General features: G+C 38.3%; 1 protein-coding gene across 12 annotated transcripts in view; it reads right to left on the reverse strand.

The window, feature by feature from the left end:
- Window positions 1-16,320: 16,320 nt before the first annotated feature.
- UTRN (utrophin) overlaps window positions 16,321-20,168 on the reverse strand; it is a 478,755-nt gene continuing 474,907 nt past the window's right edge. For all 12 annotated transcript variants that reach the window (XM_076002898.1, XM_076002896.1, XM_076002897.1 and 9 more), the window contains one exon: window positions 16,321-18,375. Coding sequence is in view for 1 of the 12 variants with exons in the window: in XM_076002895.1 (XP_075859010.1) it covers window positions 18,367-18,375 (9 nt within the window). In the remaining 11 variants the exon portion in view is untranslated. The remainder of the gene's footprint in view (window positions 18,376-20,168) is intronic.

Below are 20,168 nucleotides of genomic sequence, written 5' to 3' on the forward strand. Positions count from 1 at the left end.
ATTCTGTCTTATTGGCTGGTTCTAGGTGGCTAGTTGGCGGTCAGCAGGGGAATGTCTAGCTATGGTCTATCTCTTGGCACCAACAACAGAAACTGGTTTGACTTGATTGTGTAGAAAGGCAGGTCCTGTGACACTTTTACCACATCTTTCTGAGAACATAGAGTATGTGACCACTCCCTCACTCAGCCATGGCTGCATCATTCTCTTTTAACTTTGAGCATCTCAGCCATGAGGAGAGTGGTTGTGTTTATCACTGTGTTTATCAACTGGTGGTATATTTTAACAAGGTGCACAAACCATGCTTCTGACCAACTGTTCTGAGGATTCTCATGGGTTTGTTTGTCTCCGTCACGTATGTCTGTCTGCATTCCCTCTGGGCCAGATGTCAACATCTCAAATTTTTTACACTACAACTTCAAATCATGAGTTTAGCTTTCTAAGTGTCATAAATTTATCAAGGATAATTTATAATTACAGTTGTCCCTCAATACCAGCAGGGGATTGGTTCCAGGACCCCTGTGGATACCAAAATCCACAGATGCTCAAGTGCCTGATATAAAATGGCATAGTATTTGCATATAACTCATGCATATCCTCCCATATACTTTTTTTTCATTTTTGTTTTGTTTTGTTTTGTTTTTTGAGGCAGTCTTGCTCCGTTGCCCTGGCTAGAGTGCAGTGGCATCATTATATCTCAGCACAACCTCAAATTTCTGAGCTGCAGTGATTCTCCTGCCTCAGCTTCCTGAGTAGCTAGGACTACAGGTGCACACCCAGCTAATTTTTATCAATATTTTGTGTAGAGACAAGATGTTGCTGTGTTGCTCAGGCTGGTCTCAAATGTCTGGCCTCAAGTGATCCTCACACCTCAGCCTCCCAAAATGCTAGGATTATAAGCATGAGCCACTATACCCAGCCTCTCCCTTATACTTTAAATCATTTTAAAATCACATATAATACCTAATAAAATAGAAATGCTATGTAAATAGTGTTACACTGTATTTTTTAATTCACATTATTTTTTATTGTCATCTTTTCTTGAATATTTTCTACCTGAGGTTAATTGAATCCCCAAAATCTGTGAATATGGAGGTCCAACTATACAGTGTTCCCTTTGGGAGAATTTTTAATATAATCACAATTGTTCATTTTAGAGGCACCTTAGAACCAAAAGGAAACAAGATTTAAAATATCCAATTGTCTGCAATTTTTGGTATGTATAAGGAAGCATCTAAAAGAAGTTCAGGTTCCAAAATTGCTTCCTTAAGAAAATTCTTGGTCAAAGCAAAAAAAGTGAAAAACATAAAACTCTCTTTCTGATACCCTCTGAGAAATAAAAATAAATCCTCTTGATCAAGGAGACCCTATAGAACACCTTTAATGTGAATTCTCAGCCATGATGGGATGGGAGATCAGACACACCTCATTGTCCCTCCTCCCTCAGTGACTGCCATCAGGCTTTCTTCCCTAAGGATTAAACAGAACCAGCCCTTTGGAAAGACTTGCTCCACCACTGATTTCAACCAACCACCTAATGCTGCTCCTCCTTTTTGTGGTTTTGGCAGTAAAACTGTTACCAAAATTTGGCACTTGTTCCCGGCCACATCAGAAGAATGAAGACAAGTGGTTTGAGGAGGAGGAAAGAGAAGTTTATTAAATTGCCAGCAAAGGAGGAGGTTGGCAGCCTCCCATCTCAAAGTACCAATGTCCTGCCTCTGAGCAGGAATAGAGAGTTTTTAAAGGGAAGGTTTTCAGCTTCAGGCTATTGCTGTTCAACTATAGTTGATGGTTCTGATTCATCCCATTTTCAGCTAAGACAATCTCATGACTTTCACCCAGATAACTCCCCTGAGCCATCTCTTGTGGTACAAAGAACAAAGGACACTTCCCTCCCCCTCCTGACCACTGGCCTTGGGCAGGGATGCAGGTTTTAATTCCTAAAAGGAGTGGGGGAGGTTTTAGAGAGACAGAAAACATTTTTACCATTTTTCAGGCCATTCTTCCTGCTACACAACTGACCAGCATTTCTTCCTGATAAGAGGCCACTGACCATGGAGTGGTTCTGATCAGTCTATAGAGACTGTGAAGAGAGAGTTTGTTTTCAGGTTTTATGTTTCACCTTTTGACGTCACAGGGCCAAAAACTCCACCCTCAGATTATGCTAACACCACCATTTTTTTGAACATGGGTCCTATGAAATATCATGAAGCACAGTTGTGCATGTGCTTGTTTCTCCTTTCATAAATATTCATGACTTCTCCTGTAACTTGTTAAAACATGTAGAGTCAGCACCCCCGCGTAGCATAAATTCCTGTTGCCATTGCTTTTCCCTCGAAGTGCTTGTTCTTGGCTCCTGCCTGAGGCTATGTTTCCTAGCCTGTAGGGTAGCCAGCCTGCAGGCTGCAACGCTGAATGAGCAATAAAGCTCTCCTTTCCAAATGTGTGAGCCTCATCATCCTTCAGTTGATACTTCAACTCACAAGATGAACCTAATACCTTTATCCTGCTATTCCTTTTCCACCACACTATACACCCCCATTTCCATCTGCTCCTGTCTCTCCCCCTGGCATACTCTTCTCCCCTCCTGGATTGGCCAAAAGCTCCCAAAGCTCAATTAACTCTTAAAAGTAACTCTTACAATTTCCCACAGAACAGGGAAAACCTCTGTAGGGGTCAAAGGAAAACTCCTCCCTTTCCCTCTGTAGGTTTGCTGAAAATTATTAATAATTGTCAAAAGGCAGATTAAAGGAAGAAAAGACATACAAATTTGTTAACGTGCATGGGGGAGAACCACAGAATGATTACTCCAAATGTCCCAATGTAGCCTAGCTACTTATATAGTCTTTCTTGTCAGAGGGGAAGGGAGAGATGGCAAATATAGGTAATTCTGTTTGGGTAATAAGTGATTACCAGATCAGGAAACAGAAATTAACTTGTAAATGGTTCTCTTTGGAAATTGAATAAGCCTGAGAGGCTGACATTATCTTGTGAAAGAGTCTATTCAGGTGTGGTTACATTCTTCAGTTTTCTGTAATAGACAATGAAATAACAGGGAGGGAAAGGAAAAACAATTGTTCCCCTTGGTTAGTCCCTCTGGGCTTTATGTAGACAGGGAGAAAGTATCTTCCAGTGTCTGTTGATTTTTAAGGGCCTTTAATTCAAAATGCTCATTATACCAGGGAACCATATTTTGGGGTGAACTATTTTGGTTTCCTTCACCTCTTATGGTTGATTTTGAGTCCTGGTCTCACTTTGAGTTCAGAGACAATGTCAGATACTTTCTAAACCCCAGAAATTTGCAGTGGCCTATGGAACAATTTTGGATACAAATAAGCCAAGGTATCCAAATTTGTACCAATTAATGACCTCATCAGTGGAAACTTGGATACAGAAAATTAGGAGGATAGGTAGAACAGTAGATAGGTAGGTAGAACAATATGGTAGAACAATATGGCTCCAAAAGAGCCATATTGCATAGGAATCTAGAGAGTTTTAGAAAATCTAGAGATGTTGAACATGGCCTTTTGGAGGCTATTCCCAAATTTTCTTATGAAAATAGATTGGGTTCCCATAGTCTTATAGACAAAGAAAGGATGAGTCCACTTGATGCTTCAAGGGCATCAAGGGCATTACCATGTTTAAACAAAATGCAGAACTATATCCCCAGCTTATATGACTATAGGAGGCCAAATATGCCACCCCAAAATATGACTTTAGGAGACTAGACTATGACATTCAAAATATAGACAGTTCTTGACTTACAATGGTTTTACTTATGATTTTTTTACTTTATTCTGGTGTGAAAGTGATAGTCAGTAGAACCTATACTTTGAGTACCCATACAACCATTCTTTTTTTCACATTCAGCACAGTATTTGATAAATTACATGAGATATTCACACTTTATTATAAAATAGGTTTTTTTGTTAGCTGATTCTACCCATTTGTAGGCTAATCTAAATGTTCTGAACATGTTTAAGGTAGGGTAGGCTAAGCTACTGAGTTCAATAGGTAAAATATACTAAATTCATTTTTTATGTATATTTTTAATCTTCAATGAGTTTATCAGGATGCAATCTCATTGTAAGTCATGGTGCCTCTATATACCTCTTTAGCATAAGGGTTATTTTGAGCTGATTATTTTGAGAAACAGCAGACACAGGAAAGGCTCTGAAAACAATATCAGTTACTGTATTATAAGGGAAATTTATGTTTATAAATAAATCTCCATTTGTACAGACATCTTCCTCTTTGCACCAGGAAGATAAGTATGACCCTCTATCACAAGAGACTCTCATGATGGAAAAGGAAGGAGCTCAAATCTACATAAGAAACCTCACTCTTATATACCATACTTTTCCTGGTCACCTTCCCCATATTTGCTTCCCTCACATCTTGCTTCTTTTGTGTTAGCTGAAGATTATATTACAGCCCAATTTCTAGCCATCTTTTAGAGTTACTTTTCCATGAATTTCTCCCATGTGTGTATGAGATACACATGTGAATAAACTTTGGTCCATTTTTCTTTTGTTAATCTGTCTTTTGTAACAGAGGCCCCAGCTGAGAAGTGTAGAAGGAAGATTTTCATCAATAGTTTTAAGCTAGAAATAGGAATTTAATATGAAAGCAAAAATGAGAATGGGAAATAGTCCTTTTACCAGGCCTCCAGAACCTCACTGAACATTTTGAAAAAGGCTTAGAATTAAAACAGAATAATACTCAGGATAAATTCATGGCTTTACAGAGAAAAAAGATACTTAGATGCTCCCATCCAGTAGTTTTATATGGAGAAGTGAGTCTTTTGATGAAGATAAGAGTAGTTACTATAAACAGAAAGACATTGGGAAAAGAATTGTCCCATATTAGCCAAGAAATTATAGGGAAAAAAATGAAATGGGTGATCAATAGTGCTCCAGGGGAGAATCAAGCACTCGATTTCCTGTTTTGCCTTTAAATTCACAAGGAGAAATTTCTCTAAATAGTAAAGGGAAAACTTGCAAATTGTTATTCATACAGGTGCTGCTGTTATGGAAAGTTTGTTACTTGTCCCCCAGGCCAAATCAGTGAGAACGAAGAAGGAGGACAACTGGTTTGAGGAAAAGGAAAGAGAAGTTTATCAATTTGCATGCAAATGAGGACGGCAGTGGACTAGCGTCTCAAAGACTACCATCTTCCATCTTGGCTTTAAGCAGAAATACAGGGCTTTTTAAAAGGAAGGTTTTCAGCAATTGGGCTTGGGTTTCTGTGACCAATGTCTTATGTCATGGCTTCAGGCTATTGTTGTTTCATTATAACTGATCTCTGGTGAGGGGTGATGGTGGTCTGATGACCCTTGTCCAGACAATTCTGTTGAGCCATCTTCTGTGTTTTAAGATACTAGAAAAAAACAGTAAAGAACATTTTCCTGCCCTTTTGAGTGCTGGCCTTCAGAAAGGAATGCAGGTTTTAATTCCCAAAAAGAGTGGGGTTTTAGAGAGACAAGTCATAAAACATTTCCTTGCCCTTTTTCCAACCTTTACCTCTATTACACTCTATCAATCTGAACTCTTGCCTCTGTTATACAAGCTCAATTTTTGAGTGAACAAACTACTCAGGTGGTGGGAGTCGTTACCAATCTTCCAACATTCCTTGTGCTCCAGTCCGTAGCTATCACCCTCTTTAACCAAGACGTGTTTTCTTTCTTAATGAACACATGCACCTACCAACTTCATAGCTAGTTGTTAACTGTGCAATCTGAATTGCCAGATTAAATATTCTCCTTCACAACTGTTAATTCTACAGCTTAAAAAAAATCTCCTAATAGCTCCTTTCTTAAAATCCCTCAGGGTCCTCCTATTCATAATAATGGCATACCTGATTTGAATATTGTGGGAGTGAGGGGGAAACTTCCCCTTTACCCTGAAAGTTCATTGAAAGATCAACTCACAATTAAGGCAGATTAGTAAAAGGAAGAAGTTTATTTATCATGAGCACCAGGAGAATCACAGAGTGATTACCCAATATCCCAGTGGGATACAAATATTTTTATACACTCCTTTCAGAGGGGAAGGAGAGATGAGGAGTATAGGTAATTCTGTTTAAGGGCAATAAATGGTTGCTAAGGAGAATGAAAGGGCGGGAGAAACAGACTGACTTGTAAATTATTCTCTTTATAAATTAAATTAACCTTGAGAGTCAAATATTATATTTAAAATGATTTGGGCCAGGTCTGGTTGTACTCTTTATTTTCTTTCCTGCAATATAGTGTGGTAACAGACCAGGGAAGGGAAGTTGGTTGTTTTTTTTTTTTTTTTTTGAGACAGAGTCTCACTTTGTTGCCCAGGCTAGAGTGAGTGCCATGGCGTCAGCCTAGCTCACAGCAACCTCAATCTCCGGGGCTCAGCGATCCTACTGCCTCAGCCTCCCGAGTAGTTGGGATTACAGGCATGCGCCACCATGCCCGGCTAATTTTTTGTATATATATTTTTAGTTGGTCAATTAATTTATTTCTATTTTTGGTAGAGACGGGGTCTCGCTCAGGCTGGTTTCAAACTCCTGACCTTGAGCAATCCGCCTGCCTCGGCCTCCCAAAGTGCTAGGATTACAGGCGTGAGCAACCACGCCCGGCTGGTTGTTCTTTTGATGGGTCTGTTTGGTTATGCAGATAGAGGGAAAGCCCCTTCCAAGAGCCTGTTGATCTCTAAGAGCCTTTAATTCAAAATATTCTTTATACCAAAGAGTCATATTTTGGAGTGAAATTTCCTGAGCTCTTTCAATATCAATTTACCAATGTCTGTGTATCTCAATCACGCTCACACTGCAGATATCAAGATGGTATCAGACTTTCATAGACAAATATTCTACTGATTTAGGTAGCATTGAGGCTAAGCCCATCAAGGTTAAGATTGCTCCATCTAAATCATAACTCAAACTTGCACAGTATCATTTAACAAGAGTTTGAAGAAGGACTACAACCAATAGTCAAAAGCCTAACAGAGAAAGAATGCATCATACCTTGTAGCATTCCTTATAATACTTATATCATCTGTTAAAAAACTAGGGGACAGCATATATATATGTGTGTGTGTGTGTGTGTGTGTGTGTATATATTTGCTCAAGACATCAGGATAGTTATTCCCTGCTTCCTGTAGTATCAGACTCAAATATTATATTCTTTTAGGTGGCTCCTAAGGCTACAATTTTACAGTATTAAATCTTTGTTCTGCTTGTTTTAGTATCTCTTAGGTCAAAATAGTCAGTACCTGTGTGCTTTCTCCTAGTAAGATAAAAAATATTATTTCTATGTTATGCCCAGGGTTATTGAGGCACTCTCCTACTCTTCACAAGTCTTCAACCTCAACCTCAAGACCTTTAAATTTCCTTGAAATTCTATTCTTACCCAATATGTGGATGACCTTTTGTTGTGTTCTAAGGGAGAGGTGAGCTCTAAGATTTATTCCACGCACCTGCTTACTGTTTTCAAAAAGGGCATAAGGTTTTCAAAGAGAAGTTACATTTTCAGTAACTAAGAGACAACTAAGAGGATTCCTGGATCTCACTGACTACTGGAGTCACCAGCTTTTCTGAAGTCTCCACATCACTGTATGACTTAACCAAATCTCTGGTAACTAAACCTCTTCTCTGAGAACCAAAATACAAACACTCTTTTCGTAAGCTAAAATTAACTCTTCAAAAACCTCCCACTCTATGCCTACCTAATTATCATGATCTTGTCTATTTATATATAACATGAGAGATTTGCATAAGCCCTGGGTGTTCGTACTCAACTTCTTGTGAATCATCAGAGACCAATACCTTACTATGATCTCTCTCTTAAGCCAGTGGCAAAAATCTAATCAACTTGTCTAAGAACAATAGCCATAGCAGCTCTGTTCACTTGAATTTTAGAATCTCCTTTAAACTATGGTCCCTTGTGGTGTACGTTCTTTGTCGCTTATTGAAAATAAACAATATCTATCATAAAGGAGGCTTGCCTTCTGGGAAATTCTATTCCTTCCTCTCTTTTTTACATATTTCTATTCAATATTGAATCCTGCAACTCTTCTTTCATTTTCTTTAAAAAGGGGACATTTATGACTGTCTAGATAAGTTATAAACTATCTAGGCCCTGAATAGATATGCTAAAAAGTACTTTAGAAAATCAAGACTTAGTTTTATTTGTTGATGAGACATATCTTAAGACTAAAACAGAAAATACCAGGTAGAATATACCATAACTATAACAGATCTCACTTCATTCCTATAATATGAATCCTTACAGAAGCAAAAATCCTAGCAGAAGCAAAATCTACTGGGTCATAGAACTCACTGCTCTCTTCAGATGTTTGTCAGTTAACCAAAGAGGGCTAATATACATAGTAGACATGTTTTTGGAGTAGGTCAGGATTTTGGAATGCTTTGCGAACAAAGAGGGTTCTTGACTTCAGCAGAATTCTCAATCAAGAATGCTGAACAAATTAAAGGAATTTTGAGTATGCTAGTGCTTTTTTTTATTTATTTAAAGAAATCAAACCAGTATGCTAGTATGTGCTTCTTCACAATGTGATTATAGTAAGGTATAAGCTTGTACAAAAGGAGATAATGTGGAGTTCAGGCAGCTTCACTAGGATCCTAGCCCTTTTGATGCACCTAGAGACCAAATCTCTGGTTGTGTTCAAGGAAGCTATTACAGAATGCTAGGATTTGACTCCAGCATCAAGAAAGGTCCTGGGAGATAACTAGATGCAAACTGCCTGAGGATGATCTTAGGTACTCTGAGATTGGTTCCTAGTAGCAGCAGAACTTTGCAAAAATTTTACTTAGAATTACTCATCCTAGCAAGGGCATATTTGCCTCTGTGATCAATCAACATCAGTGAGGAAACTTTACCAAAATGGCCAAGGGTGTCTCTGATGCATGTCTCATTTGTCAACATCACAATCCAGTAAAAACCATGTTGGATGGGAAATGGACAAGAAACAACCCTCAGGACCTTTGTGAACACTTCCAAATGGATTACATACACCTGCCCTCTGATGAATTTTGAATGTGTCCTGGTCAGTATTTGTTAATTTCTGGTTGGACCGAAGCCTTTCATCAGATATTTACAGCAATAACGATAGCCAAAAAAATTTACTTGATTTTGTGTTTCCAGACTTGGAAATGACTTTTCTTTCTCTTGAGTGACAGGAAACCTATTTTACTTGGGCCTTTGCAAAGCTCTGCCACTTACTCAGAAGTATATGTGTCTATATCACTTTCAATCTTCAGGAAAAATGGAAAGAATATTTCTGAAACTCAACTTAGTAAACTCTCAGAGACTTCCATGGCTTAAGCTATGAGCCAATATTAGTTATTGGATTCACTGACAATGGGATTAACAACTTCTGGAGTTCATAGACTCTCCTTTTATGAGAGTAAAAGTCTGTTTAGTAACAGACTAGTCCATGGATTTAGGAATAAATCCAGGCTATTGCAAGCAGACATGCCAAATATTGCCGGGGATTTGTGTAATACTTAGTCCTAGCATCAACGGATGGGAGCCTTCTTTCTCCAACATCTTCCTGAATCACCTTTACATGACTTAAAACCTACAGACTTGGTCTTCTAGAGAAGAGACACCTTCTACAAGACATCAGAGAAAGACAGCCCTCAAACCCTCGTGCAAAGGATCCTATCAGATACTGTTAACAACCAGCAGGACAGTGAAAATCTAAGGGGCTTATTCTTGGAGTCATGGCTCTCAGAGAAGTGTAAATCATCCTGGAAATGGAAGATGAGGTCCCTTGTGGAGACCTCAAGTTGAGCACCTTCATAAGTGATAGACTTTTGAAGGGAACGGCTTCTGCCAAGACTCCTTATGTTGCTAAATTGATGCCCACTTTTAGGATAATCTCTGATATAACCCAGAATATATTTTGGCCAATAAAGTTGTCTTTCTTGAACAAAGAGATTTCTAGATAATATTTCAAGAATGATAAAAGTTAGGACTTGATTTGGAGCCCTAACTATTCAAGGGTAGTTTTGGATTGCTTTCTTCTCCCCTCAGGATTTTTTATTTCATGCTTTACAAGAAGTGTGAAAAGTTGAAAGAATAATACAAATTACATTGCCACACACTAGCAGAAGAGTTAGACAATACCACAGAGGCTATAGAACCTCTGGCCTAAGAGGTTCATGAAATTGGGCAAGTGGTGGTTTAGGACAGAGAACATGGCCCTTTCAAGAGGAACATGTGCTAGTTTAGGGGATTGTTGTGATTACAGCCCTCCAGACTTTTTGGTACCTATAATATTACTGAGATCCAGTATTCAAACAAAGAAATTATGAATTTTGAGTCTTTTACTAATAACCTCATTATCTAATTCTGCAGGCTGTTTAGATTGGTGATAGGATCTATTCTCCTGGTTTAGTTTGGACACTTGCGGTTCCTGGCTGGGAAGTGGATTGCAAATTCTGATTAAAATCCTTACCTTAGGATTTTTCTGGGTTGGAGCACTCAGGTTTGTGATCCCCAGACTTAGGCCTACTGTTTGTAGCTGCTGTCCTGTGTTATGATCCAACAAACTGTCACCCAACAAAAAGAACAGGAAAACCTGACACATACAATATTTGAAATAACTGCCCCAGGAACATAATACTTGATCATGACACCTCAAATTGTAGTGAAGATGTGGCTTGATCCTGCCTGCTGATATTCATGGTTTATCCTTCAGCTAAGGCTGAAGAAGCTGAGAACCAAAAGCATCTGCAGCTGTGCAACTTTGTCTATAGCGTCATGACTTTACACATCCATTATCTTCACTAACATGGCTTTGGCATTCCTCTGTCTTCATCATCAAGACTTTGTTATAACTTTTTCAGTTGTTCCAGAAGTTTTCTGAGAACCCGATTTATTTGAACATCAAACTGTTAACTTCTTCAACAGATAGCATCAAACAGCTGTATTTCCAAAGAATCTTGAAAACTGTTGCCCCAAAACATTTTTGTCTTGCTATGCTCAGCAATCCTAAACTATTACAGCATCCTCCTTATGTGATCCCAACCAAACCCTTTCCCTTCTGTGATGCCACAGAAACTCCGTCAAGCAGTGTTCTCTTACTGCTTTTAAAAATAAGATCAGCTTTGACCTATCAATAGATGATTTTGGTGGTGTTTTTGTGGAGCTAGCAGGGATTTATAACAGGGATTCCTGAGCATGGCCTGTGGGTATTTCTGGGGCGAGCCTACCCTGACTCCAGGATGATGCTGAGAAGAGTGCTAAGGACCACTGCTCTAATATCTAGCTGTACTTAATCTCACAAAAACCAGTTAAGATGAAATTAACTAAATAATTATTCTATGGAGCTAGGCCAAATACAGAGACTTATACTATGGTGCCCTTATTCATGGCTTTGGGCCTAAGCTGTTCTGATTCAGGAACTCCATTGAATTTATCTATGGGCAGTAAAACCAAAGACAGTTGATACTTGATAACTAACCTCGAGAGAATCAGTTTGTATTCACAATGCACATTTCCAATAATTATTATCTAGGATTCCTCCTTTGTTATCAACGTAGTGGAAGAAATGAATTTAATAATTAGTACACGCTTGCTCAATACACTAAAGGAATAGATTTATAAAGTATTTCAAGCAGGTTGTGACAATCTAGAGCATTGTTTGGCTTCTTTAAAAAACTCTTAGAAATAGATCTGAAAAGTGAGTTTTTACCTGCATACAAAAGAGCCAGACCTTCAAAAGAAAGGGGCTTTTAAAAGAGAGAAAATAAATGATATTTATAGCTATATTTCTTACATGGCAGTCACATTCCAATTGGATAATGTTTTAATCTGTTTTGGCAGAAACTGGAAATTCCTATTTTTAATTAGGTAAAGAAACAAACAAAAAATGGGATCTCAAGGAATAATTTTTGGATGCTCTAGCCATTCCTAATGCCTGCTGTTCTTATAATTAATGCCTAGTTTAATAGTGCCTGCTATGAGGACTCATTTAGGAAATCATAGCTTTTAGAAATAATGCATCATTTCTTTAGAAATATAAATATTTTATGAACTGATGACAAATAAACTGAGAGCAAATTGTGATTTTGGGTTTTTTTCCCCTTAATTCTTACTCAAGCTTTAGTATGCCTTTTTAATGATAGGATATATTGGTTGTTATACAAGGTTACTCTCTTTTTTAAATTCCTCAGTTAATACTAATTGTTGTACTATTCACTTGTCATTTTTGTAGACGTCATGAATTGCTACCTATATATGTTTGCAAAATTAAAACATTCGACATTGATGCAGCATCGAAAATGTACACTGTAGGGTGTTAGTAGGTAAGACGCAATAGGGTTCTGTGGTTAAATGCTTTAGAAATAGACAGTGATATGCAGTAAGGCAGATTTCATTACTTCAGAATTTCTCAAAGCTTTTAATATGTTCATGTGCATGTGACTCTCCAAAGGGCATCAGAGCATACAGTGTTTCTCAAAACGATGCAATCAGGGAATCCTTTTATTGGGGAAACACTGCTACGTATTTTGCATTTTTAGTGATCATCGTGATGTTTTCTTAGTACTCTAACATCACCAATAAGCACATTGAAACATCCCAGTGAGGTTATTAGGATATGTTTCTGTAAGTGGTGGTTAAGGCCATACTTTTTTTCTTGAGCTGCATCCCTATTTTTGTAAGCACATCCTATGGGGGTTTAGGGTATACTCTATGTTCTTATCAGGACCTATTAATCTCTCTCCCAGCTCCCATCGCTATTATGCAACCATCTGCATGTCATTGGGCTTATCCGTTCGATTAGGAACTCCTAGGGGCAGGGACTTGTGCCCTCACTTTGTTTTCAGCAACTTGAACAGTGTCTTGCACATCCCTGGCACTCGGATATTTTGTTTTCAGTGGAGTAATAGCCACTAAATTTCAAACCAAGGCAGAATTTAGATACATGGTTAATATCCTTCAACTAATCATAAGATTCCTTACATTTTTAATTTTATTAATTCATCATTAACATTTTGGGACTATGTGTGCCCAGCAGACGTTTTGTTTTATGTTTAGCAGCATCTTTTCTAGACATCAGTGAAAGTATCAACCTGCTTGATGGGGGTGGAAGTGGGGAGATGAGAATGGGATACATGAGGACTGTGGGGGACAAGGGTGGGCTTACAAATATCCCAGGCAGCATTTGTGTTTTCTGGTCTGAGAACAGAACTAAGCTGGAGGCAAATTGCCAGTTTATTTCTCCTAATTACCCATATACAAAATTCAAAACAGTACCAACAGAGGTTATTTACAAAAGACTATCGGAACTCAATCATATGTGTCAACTGTTAATATTCTAAACTATGTCGAAATTTGAAGGCCACCAGAATGAGAAATTAGTGTTAAGTTTGTAAGTTTATGCAAAGTGCAAATAAACTGCACATTTCTAAACAAATGCTTAGGAGGGTACAATATCACATGTGCCCTACTCATTTGATCAAAGTGAAGAACCTTCTATATGTTGTGTGCTCTTCCTGCTATAACAAGTCAGTTTGAATAAATGTTCCTCTGAGCAGTTACAATAGCTATCTTTTTTTTTTTTTTTTTAATTTTTGGAAACGGAGTCTCATTCTGTCACTTCAGCTAGAGGGCAGTGGTGAGCTTCCTGCCTCAGCCTCCCCAGTAGCTGGGACTACAGTCATACACCCCTATCATGCTGGGCTAATTTTTCTGTTTTTTGTAGAGATGGGGGTCTCACTCTTGCTCAGGCTGGTCTTGAACTCCTGACCTTGTGATCCTCCTGCCTCAGCCTCTCAGAGTGCTATGATTACAGGTATGAGCCACCACACCCAGCCATAATAGCCTCTTTATTCCATCTCTCATCTAGATTTTTTTCTTTCCATTTTATTTATTTATTTTCTACTGTTACTATCAGTCCTGAAGTCTTAGGATTTTGGGCTCAGGCATGCCATTATTTTCCTATTCGTTTTGTTTTCTGAATTGTTAGCTTGGGGTGGAAGGGATTATCTTCTTGACCTGTTTTAAAAGAGGGCCTTGCAAAGAGGATATCTCCTTTCTGTTCCACTGAGGCAGGGGACATGATGCCTAAGGAAATGGGTATTTTATATTCTGGCCCTAAGTCCTCTGCTTTGCTTACCTTAAAGCAGGGATCCCCAACCTATGGTGAGGTGTATAATTATTTCATTATATATTACAATGTCATAATAGAAATAAAATACACAATAAATGTAATGCACTTGAATCATCCTGAAACTATCCCCCGACCCCAACCTGTGGGAAAAATGGCTTCCATGAAAACAGTCCCTGGTGCCAAAAAGGTTGGGGGCCACTGCCTTAAAGTTTATATTTTGAAACATAATGGCCTCGATTCATTACCCTGTCTGTTACTATAGCCTTTGTCATATGACTTTGCAGTTTCTCTCACTAAAGAGATGGAATGTATTCCCCATACCCGGCCTTATAATTTGCTTTAACCAAGAGAATCTGGCTGAAGGGATGGTGCGCCAGTTTTCGGCAAAGGCTCCATTTGTGCACACTTCTGCCATTGCATGAGAGCAGCCCCAGGTTGGCCTGCTTGTGAATGAAAGAATCCAGCCAAGAGGATTCCAGCCGAGGACGGCATCCTAGGCTAGCCATCTCACATCAGTCAACAGCCAGTGAAACTCCAGACACAGGAGCAATCCAGCCAAGATCGGCAGAGCCCTCAGGCAATCCAAGGCTGGTCACAAATGTGCGAGCAAAACCAGCTAGGGTAAGAAGAGTCCCGTCCAGCAAAGCCGAACCCCACATCCCAGGAGCTAAATGTTTGCTATTGACATTTTGTGGCTGCCATGCAGCGTTCTTGTGACAATAAAGAGATACTGATACCACAGGTATTGGATATATTAATAATATGATTGTGATTGTCTCCTGCCCTCTGTAGCAGGCTCATTCTGGTCACTTAATTTGTCTCACAAAAGTACAAGCTGATGTCATATGTCAGTGAAGTGTTTGGACCTTACTTACAGGTTTAAGTAGTAGTGTTAATGGTGGTTTACTATATTTTCATTGAAGTATCAATTAATGAACTTAGAAAGGCCTCTGAAAAAGTTGGTCTACTGAAATAGTGAATGTGGGTAGATGGAAAGCTATCCAAGAGTAAACTATTTAAAATATATATAATCTCAATGGTATATAACAAGCTGAAGGCTTAGTATATATTTATGTGTATATATATATATATATATGTATATATGTGTGTGTGTGTATATATATATATATAGTATATGTATAGTCCATTTTGTGTTGCTATAACGGAATACCACAGACTGGATAATTTACAAAGAAGTTTATTTCTCTCATTTCTGGAGCTGGGAAGTCTAATATGAAGGATCCAGTATCTGGTGAGGGACTTCTTGCTGGTCCTCCCACAGTGGGCGGCGAAAGGGTAGGAGAGTGCCTGAGACAGAGCAAGAGAGGACCAAACTCATTTTTCTAACAAACTGGCTCTGGAGATAACAAACCCACTCCGGCGATGATGAGGATCCATTCATAACCTCTACCCTCATGACCCGATCACCTCTTAAAGGTCCCCTTTCTAGACACTGTTCCACCAGGGATTAAATTTCCAAGACATGAACTTTGGGGGGACACATTCAAACCACAGCAGTATAAAAACAAAACTTGTACATTTGCTCTCACTTGTATTTTCAACTACCTACTCAACAAATTGTTGGGGACTGTTTCCTTAGGAATGCTTTAATGTGAGTAGTACTTAATGGTAGATAGGATGTTGAAAATGTTTGCTCATCAGAATGCATCAGTTTTCTTTAACAAATTGTATTTTGGATGATTTCTGTATTTCATTGAGAGCTTTAATTTTAGAGTCAAGTAACATGATTCTTAACACTGTTTCCCATTGGATGGCTTCAGAAATCGATTAAAGCTACTACCAGAGTAGTTAAAATCCAGTGCATAGATAAAAAGCACAGTATTTAAGAGCATGAGGCTAAAAGTGGATTTGAAAGGGTGAACTAAACGCCAGTAACATCTAGTCATTAAAACAAAGGCACAAGAGGCTTTATGTACACATTTTTAACATCCAATATTATTATTTTTTCCTACCAATAAGCCTTCTACCTTAAAGGAAATTGAGAATAATAAAATTATACAAATGGTAAGAGAAGAGAGAAAGAGAGAGAGAATGAAAGCAAGAAGAGACTATATTTGTGTGTATAAGCCAAACTATAGGAAAATATGTAGATTTGTGAGGCCACAGGCTGTCTGTTTTATTTTCATGAATGTACATTCAAAGCTCAGATTCTATCAGTGAACCCGGCTGAAGAATATCAAAGTCATCTTGTGTTAAAATTATATTTATTCAGGATGAAAAATACAATATGTAACCAGATTAGATGATACTCTGTGGTTAGTTCTTTACCACATATTTCAAAAGAATTACATATTTACTTCCCACTGTTACTGCAATATATTTCTTTTTATTTATTAATACTTAGAAGAATACAATGTAGTGTTTTATGGAGCTTTTTCTTAATAGCAGATAGAGGACATTTTGCATACAAATACAGGCAGGAAAAAAATTAACACGTGACTTTTCAAAGTAAGAACAAGGAATACACCAAATCTACAACTTGTAGTTCAGGGAATTTTTTTTTCTTTAAATAGGTGCTTTCTTGGGCATGACATGGCCCGATAAAAAGCTCTAGACTTTGCAGATTGCAGCGGCATAAAGCTATTTCCAACACAAGGGATGAAGATGGATCTGAGGTAGAAAGGTGGTCATGGCTTTCCTCTTATATAAAACAATTTTCTTCTTCTCAAAATATCTATGCTGCAAATAGACACCCTTGCCCCCCAACCCACCCAAACTATTCTAAAAGAATAGCAATTTCAAACTTTAAGCCTCCTTCTGGCAAGATCCCAGTTAAAGAGAACCCAAAGTTAAAATGTCTTGATGTTTTAAAAGTACATATGCTTGACTAAAAACATATTATTTTCACTTTTTTTTTTTTTTGGTTTCTCTACGTTTGATAATTAAGTAACATGTTTAAACTTAATCAATTAAATGTTAAGTCAGAAGTTGAACCAAATGCCTAACTGAGTGTGCTCAAAGGTATAGGCAGAGGTACCACGATCTAAGCGTTAACTTCATTCTTCTGTAGAGGCAGTGACATAGGCTTTCCATAAACATCCTTTCCCAAGTATACTGATCAAATGAAGGGTAATAAAACATCTATTCATTCAGTAAAAAGGGTAAATGAGAAAAGCACTAAATTTGTGTCTGCTTTCAGAAAGAAAACAACTAGGAGTTTCGAGAATTATAAAGCACTTGAAAATACAAAACAACAATAAAACTCTCTTCAAAGGGAACTAAAGACAATAATGTGTTCTGGTATTAAAATAGGTAAAGGTCTGCTGTGCATTTAATGATGAAAATCAAGACGTGGGAACAAGGAAAGGTTGTACCAGTTTTGTTTCTATGTCAAAATGAAAATATGCTTAAATGGGCAACCTTTGGTAAAATGATCTTTGAGATTATTATAATGCAGTCTCCTCTATCATATAGACTGGGACATAAAATAAATAAAGAAATTAAGACCTACTTATATAAAGAAGTGAATAAAATGCAGGAAAAAAAAATCCCAATAGAAATGCCTTTTAGGCCCACAGGATTTTTATTGTGGTTATCCAAGTGGTCACCAAGGAAGTAAGTATATGATGTCAAATAAAGTTAAACAATATACACAGGGCTATAGCCTAGTCTCTATGTGTGTGTGTGTGTGTGTGTGTGTGTGTGTGTGTGTGTGTGTATGTGTGTTTGTATTTGATTGAAATATATGAATTTGTTATTTGGCCAAACCATGGAAACAAATACATTAAATCTATTTGGTCATGTGATTTGTGAATTATAAATAACCAAAACAATATGGTAAAAGAATCAAAGAAATAAATGAAGTTATTGTACAAAGTTAATATGAACAGCGGAAGGAATGTAAAAATGAAAAGTGGTCTTCTAATTCTTATGCAATTTTTTGTCACGGTTATTAAAAAGACGATATCATATTAGAAAGCCCCACCCACTTTCCCAGTGCTGTGTACATTATACAAATCAGTGACAAATGTATTTCCATTTCCAAATACCTCTCTGTTCATTAATTTACAGTTGCATAGAAAGGGAAGAAGAAAACAATAATATATGGTTATTATAAAAACAAAATATCCTTTTCTCTTTGGATAGTCAGTGCTCCTTCAGTAGAACACACAGTCAGTGCTCAAAGCATGGGTCAGGTCGCCACGGAGCTTCTGATTAAATGAACTTGGAATTGGCATTTGCTGAAAAGGGCAATACTGCATGTCAGGAAATGTTGGTTGGCTGGATGAATACTTCACATTGCCTGCGGGAAGGGAAAACAGCACTGTCAGAACAACATTTTCATAAATCATTACAGGTAGCAGCGATCTGTCAACTCTATGAGAAAATAGAAGTGCTTCTTTCAGAAGGAGTCGAGCCTTATTTTGCTCTGTCCAAATGGGACCCTTAACTCCCTGTGATGAGGTCATTCCCTCTCATCCAGAAGTTATCTAGTCTGCTTTTTACCACGACAGCTCATTTAGAGGAAAGTCTGGAAGTTTCTTCTCTTGCCTAGGCTGGAAGCCAATTGAAATTGAGAGGACTTGGCTTCTTTCTGCTGAAGGTACCAATGGTGACTGAATTAGGCTGTTGCAACCACGCTGTCTCTCCCTGACAGACGGTGGGAGGTCTCCTAGAGAGCAGGTACCTTCACAATCCCAACCCATCTCAGTCCCAAGCTGCAGGCCAGAGAAGAGGAAGTGAAGACAGGCATTGCCATCCAACGGTGTTGCTGCGGTGCCACTTAAAGTTAAATGTCCCCGGCAAGAGAGGATGTAAATCCAGGCCACACTCAGGAAGATAGTAGCAGCCTTTCAAAGGGAAGGTCAAACAGTTGGTCTTTTAAAATTATTTTGAAATTAGAAAAAATATCACAATAAAATGAAATCATCCAAATTGGGCCATGCCTCATACATCATAGGAGCCCTTTCAGGACTCCCAGAAAAGACAATATCTGTCCTTACCCTTTGTTTTATAAAAGACTTTGGCACAAAGTCCCCCTTTCCTGGAACTGTGTTCCTAACAAAGCTGCTGGAAAAGCGCCCAAGAGGCTGCTCCATTTCCCAGGTATGCAATGAGCAGCAAACTCAACACCGGCCTAGAGCCTTTTCTCCATCACTATTCGAATTTGGAGTCTCCAGGCACTTGCTTCTGCATTTTGAACGTGTCATGGCCATGTTAGAGGGAGCGAAACCTCAACGAACACTGATGGGGCCCACTGGAGTTTAGGCATTGTACTGAGGTGAGGCCCTCCCAGAAGCAGGTGCGAGAGATACCTCAGCAACACAGCCTCCTTCCATTCTAGGATGAGGTAAGCACTGACCATAGTAATGCAAAGTACTTTGGGAACAGAGAAGGGAGAGATCCAGTCTACTTGGGAAAGGAACTTGTTGTTACATATTAACATTGGTAACTAAAGCTTTGGTGCGATTCAAGTTGAAAAAGAAGGCTAAGAAGATTTTTGAGTTATTTCTATGCACTCTATTATCCTTGAGAATTGGATGAGTCTATTAATTAGGAGCACGATAATTCTCGTTTTAGGTGTCAGAATTCTAAAAATTTAAGACACGCCATGTAAATATTAGCTCAACTCTCCAGATGAAAACACATGTTTTTCATGAATTTCCATTTGACCCGAGGTGTGGAAAATGAGAAGAGGAGGGAAATGCTGAAGGGAAAAGCAAAGAAAGAGAAAGAATGGAGAGGAAAGAAAGCAAAGAGGAAAGGGGCCTCCTTGCATTGAGTCAGATGATTGCTGCATCCACTAAGTTACTGTATAACCAGGACAAATTTAGCTCTTTTAAACTCGATTTCTAAAATCTAAAAACTAAGTAGGAGGAGAAGGTCTGCAAGATCACTTTCTGCATTAAATTTTGAGCACTCATATTGCAAACTACTTGAGGATTTAAAGGGAGATTCTCTCTCCTCTCCACCACTTGGGGGCCGCCAAGTCTAATCTCATCACACACCTTCTGCTTGTTTTCAATGGGCCACCATAAAATGCTCCAGACCCCTTGTCACCTTTCATCACTTTTTGTCACCTATACTTTGTTCCTC

This window comes from Microcebus murinus, chromosome 5 (assembly GCF_040939455.1).
Source record: "Microcebus murinus isolate Inina chromosome 5, M.murinus_Inina_mat1.0, whole genome shotgun sequence".
Classification (NCBI taxonomy): Eukaryota; Metazoa; Chordata; class Mammalia; order Primates; family Cheirogaleidae; genus Microcebus; species Microcebus murinus.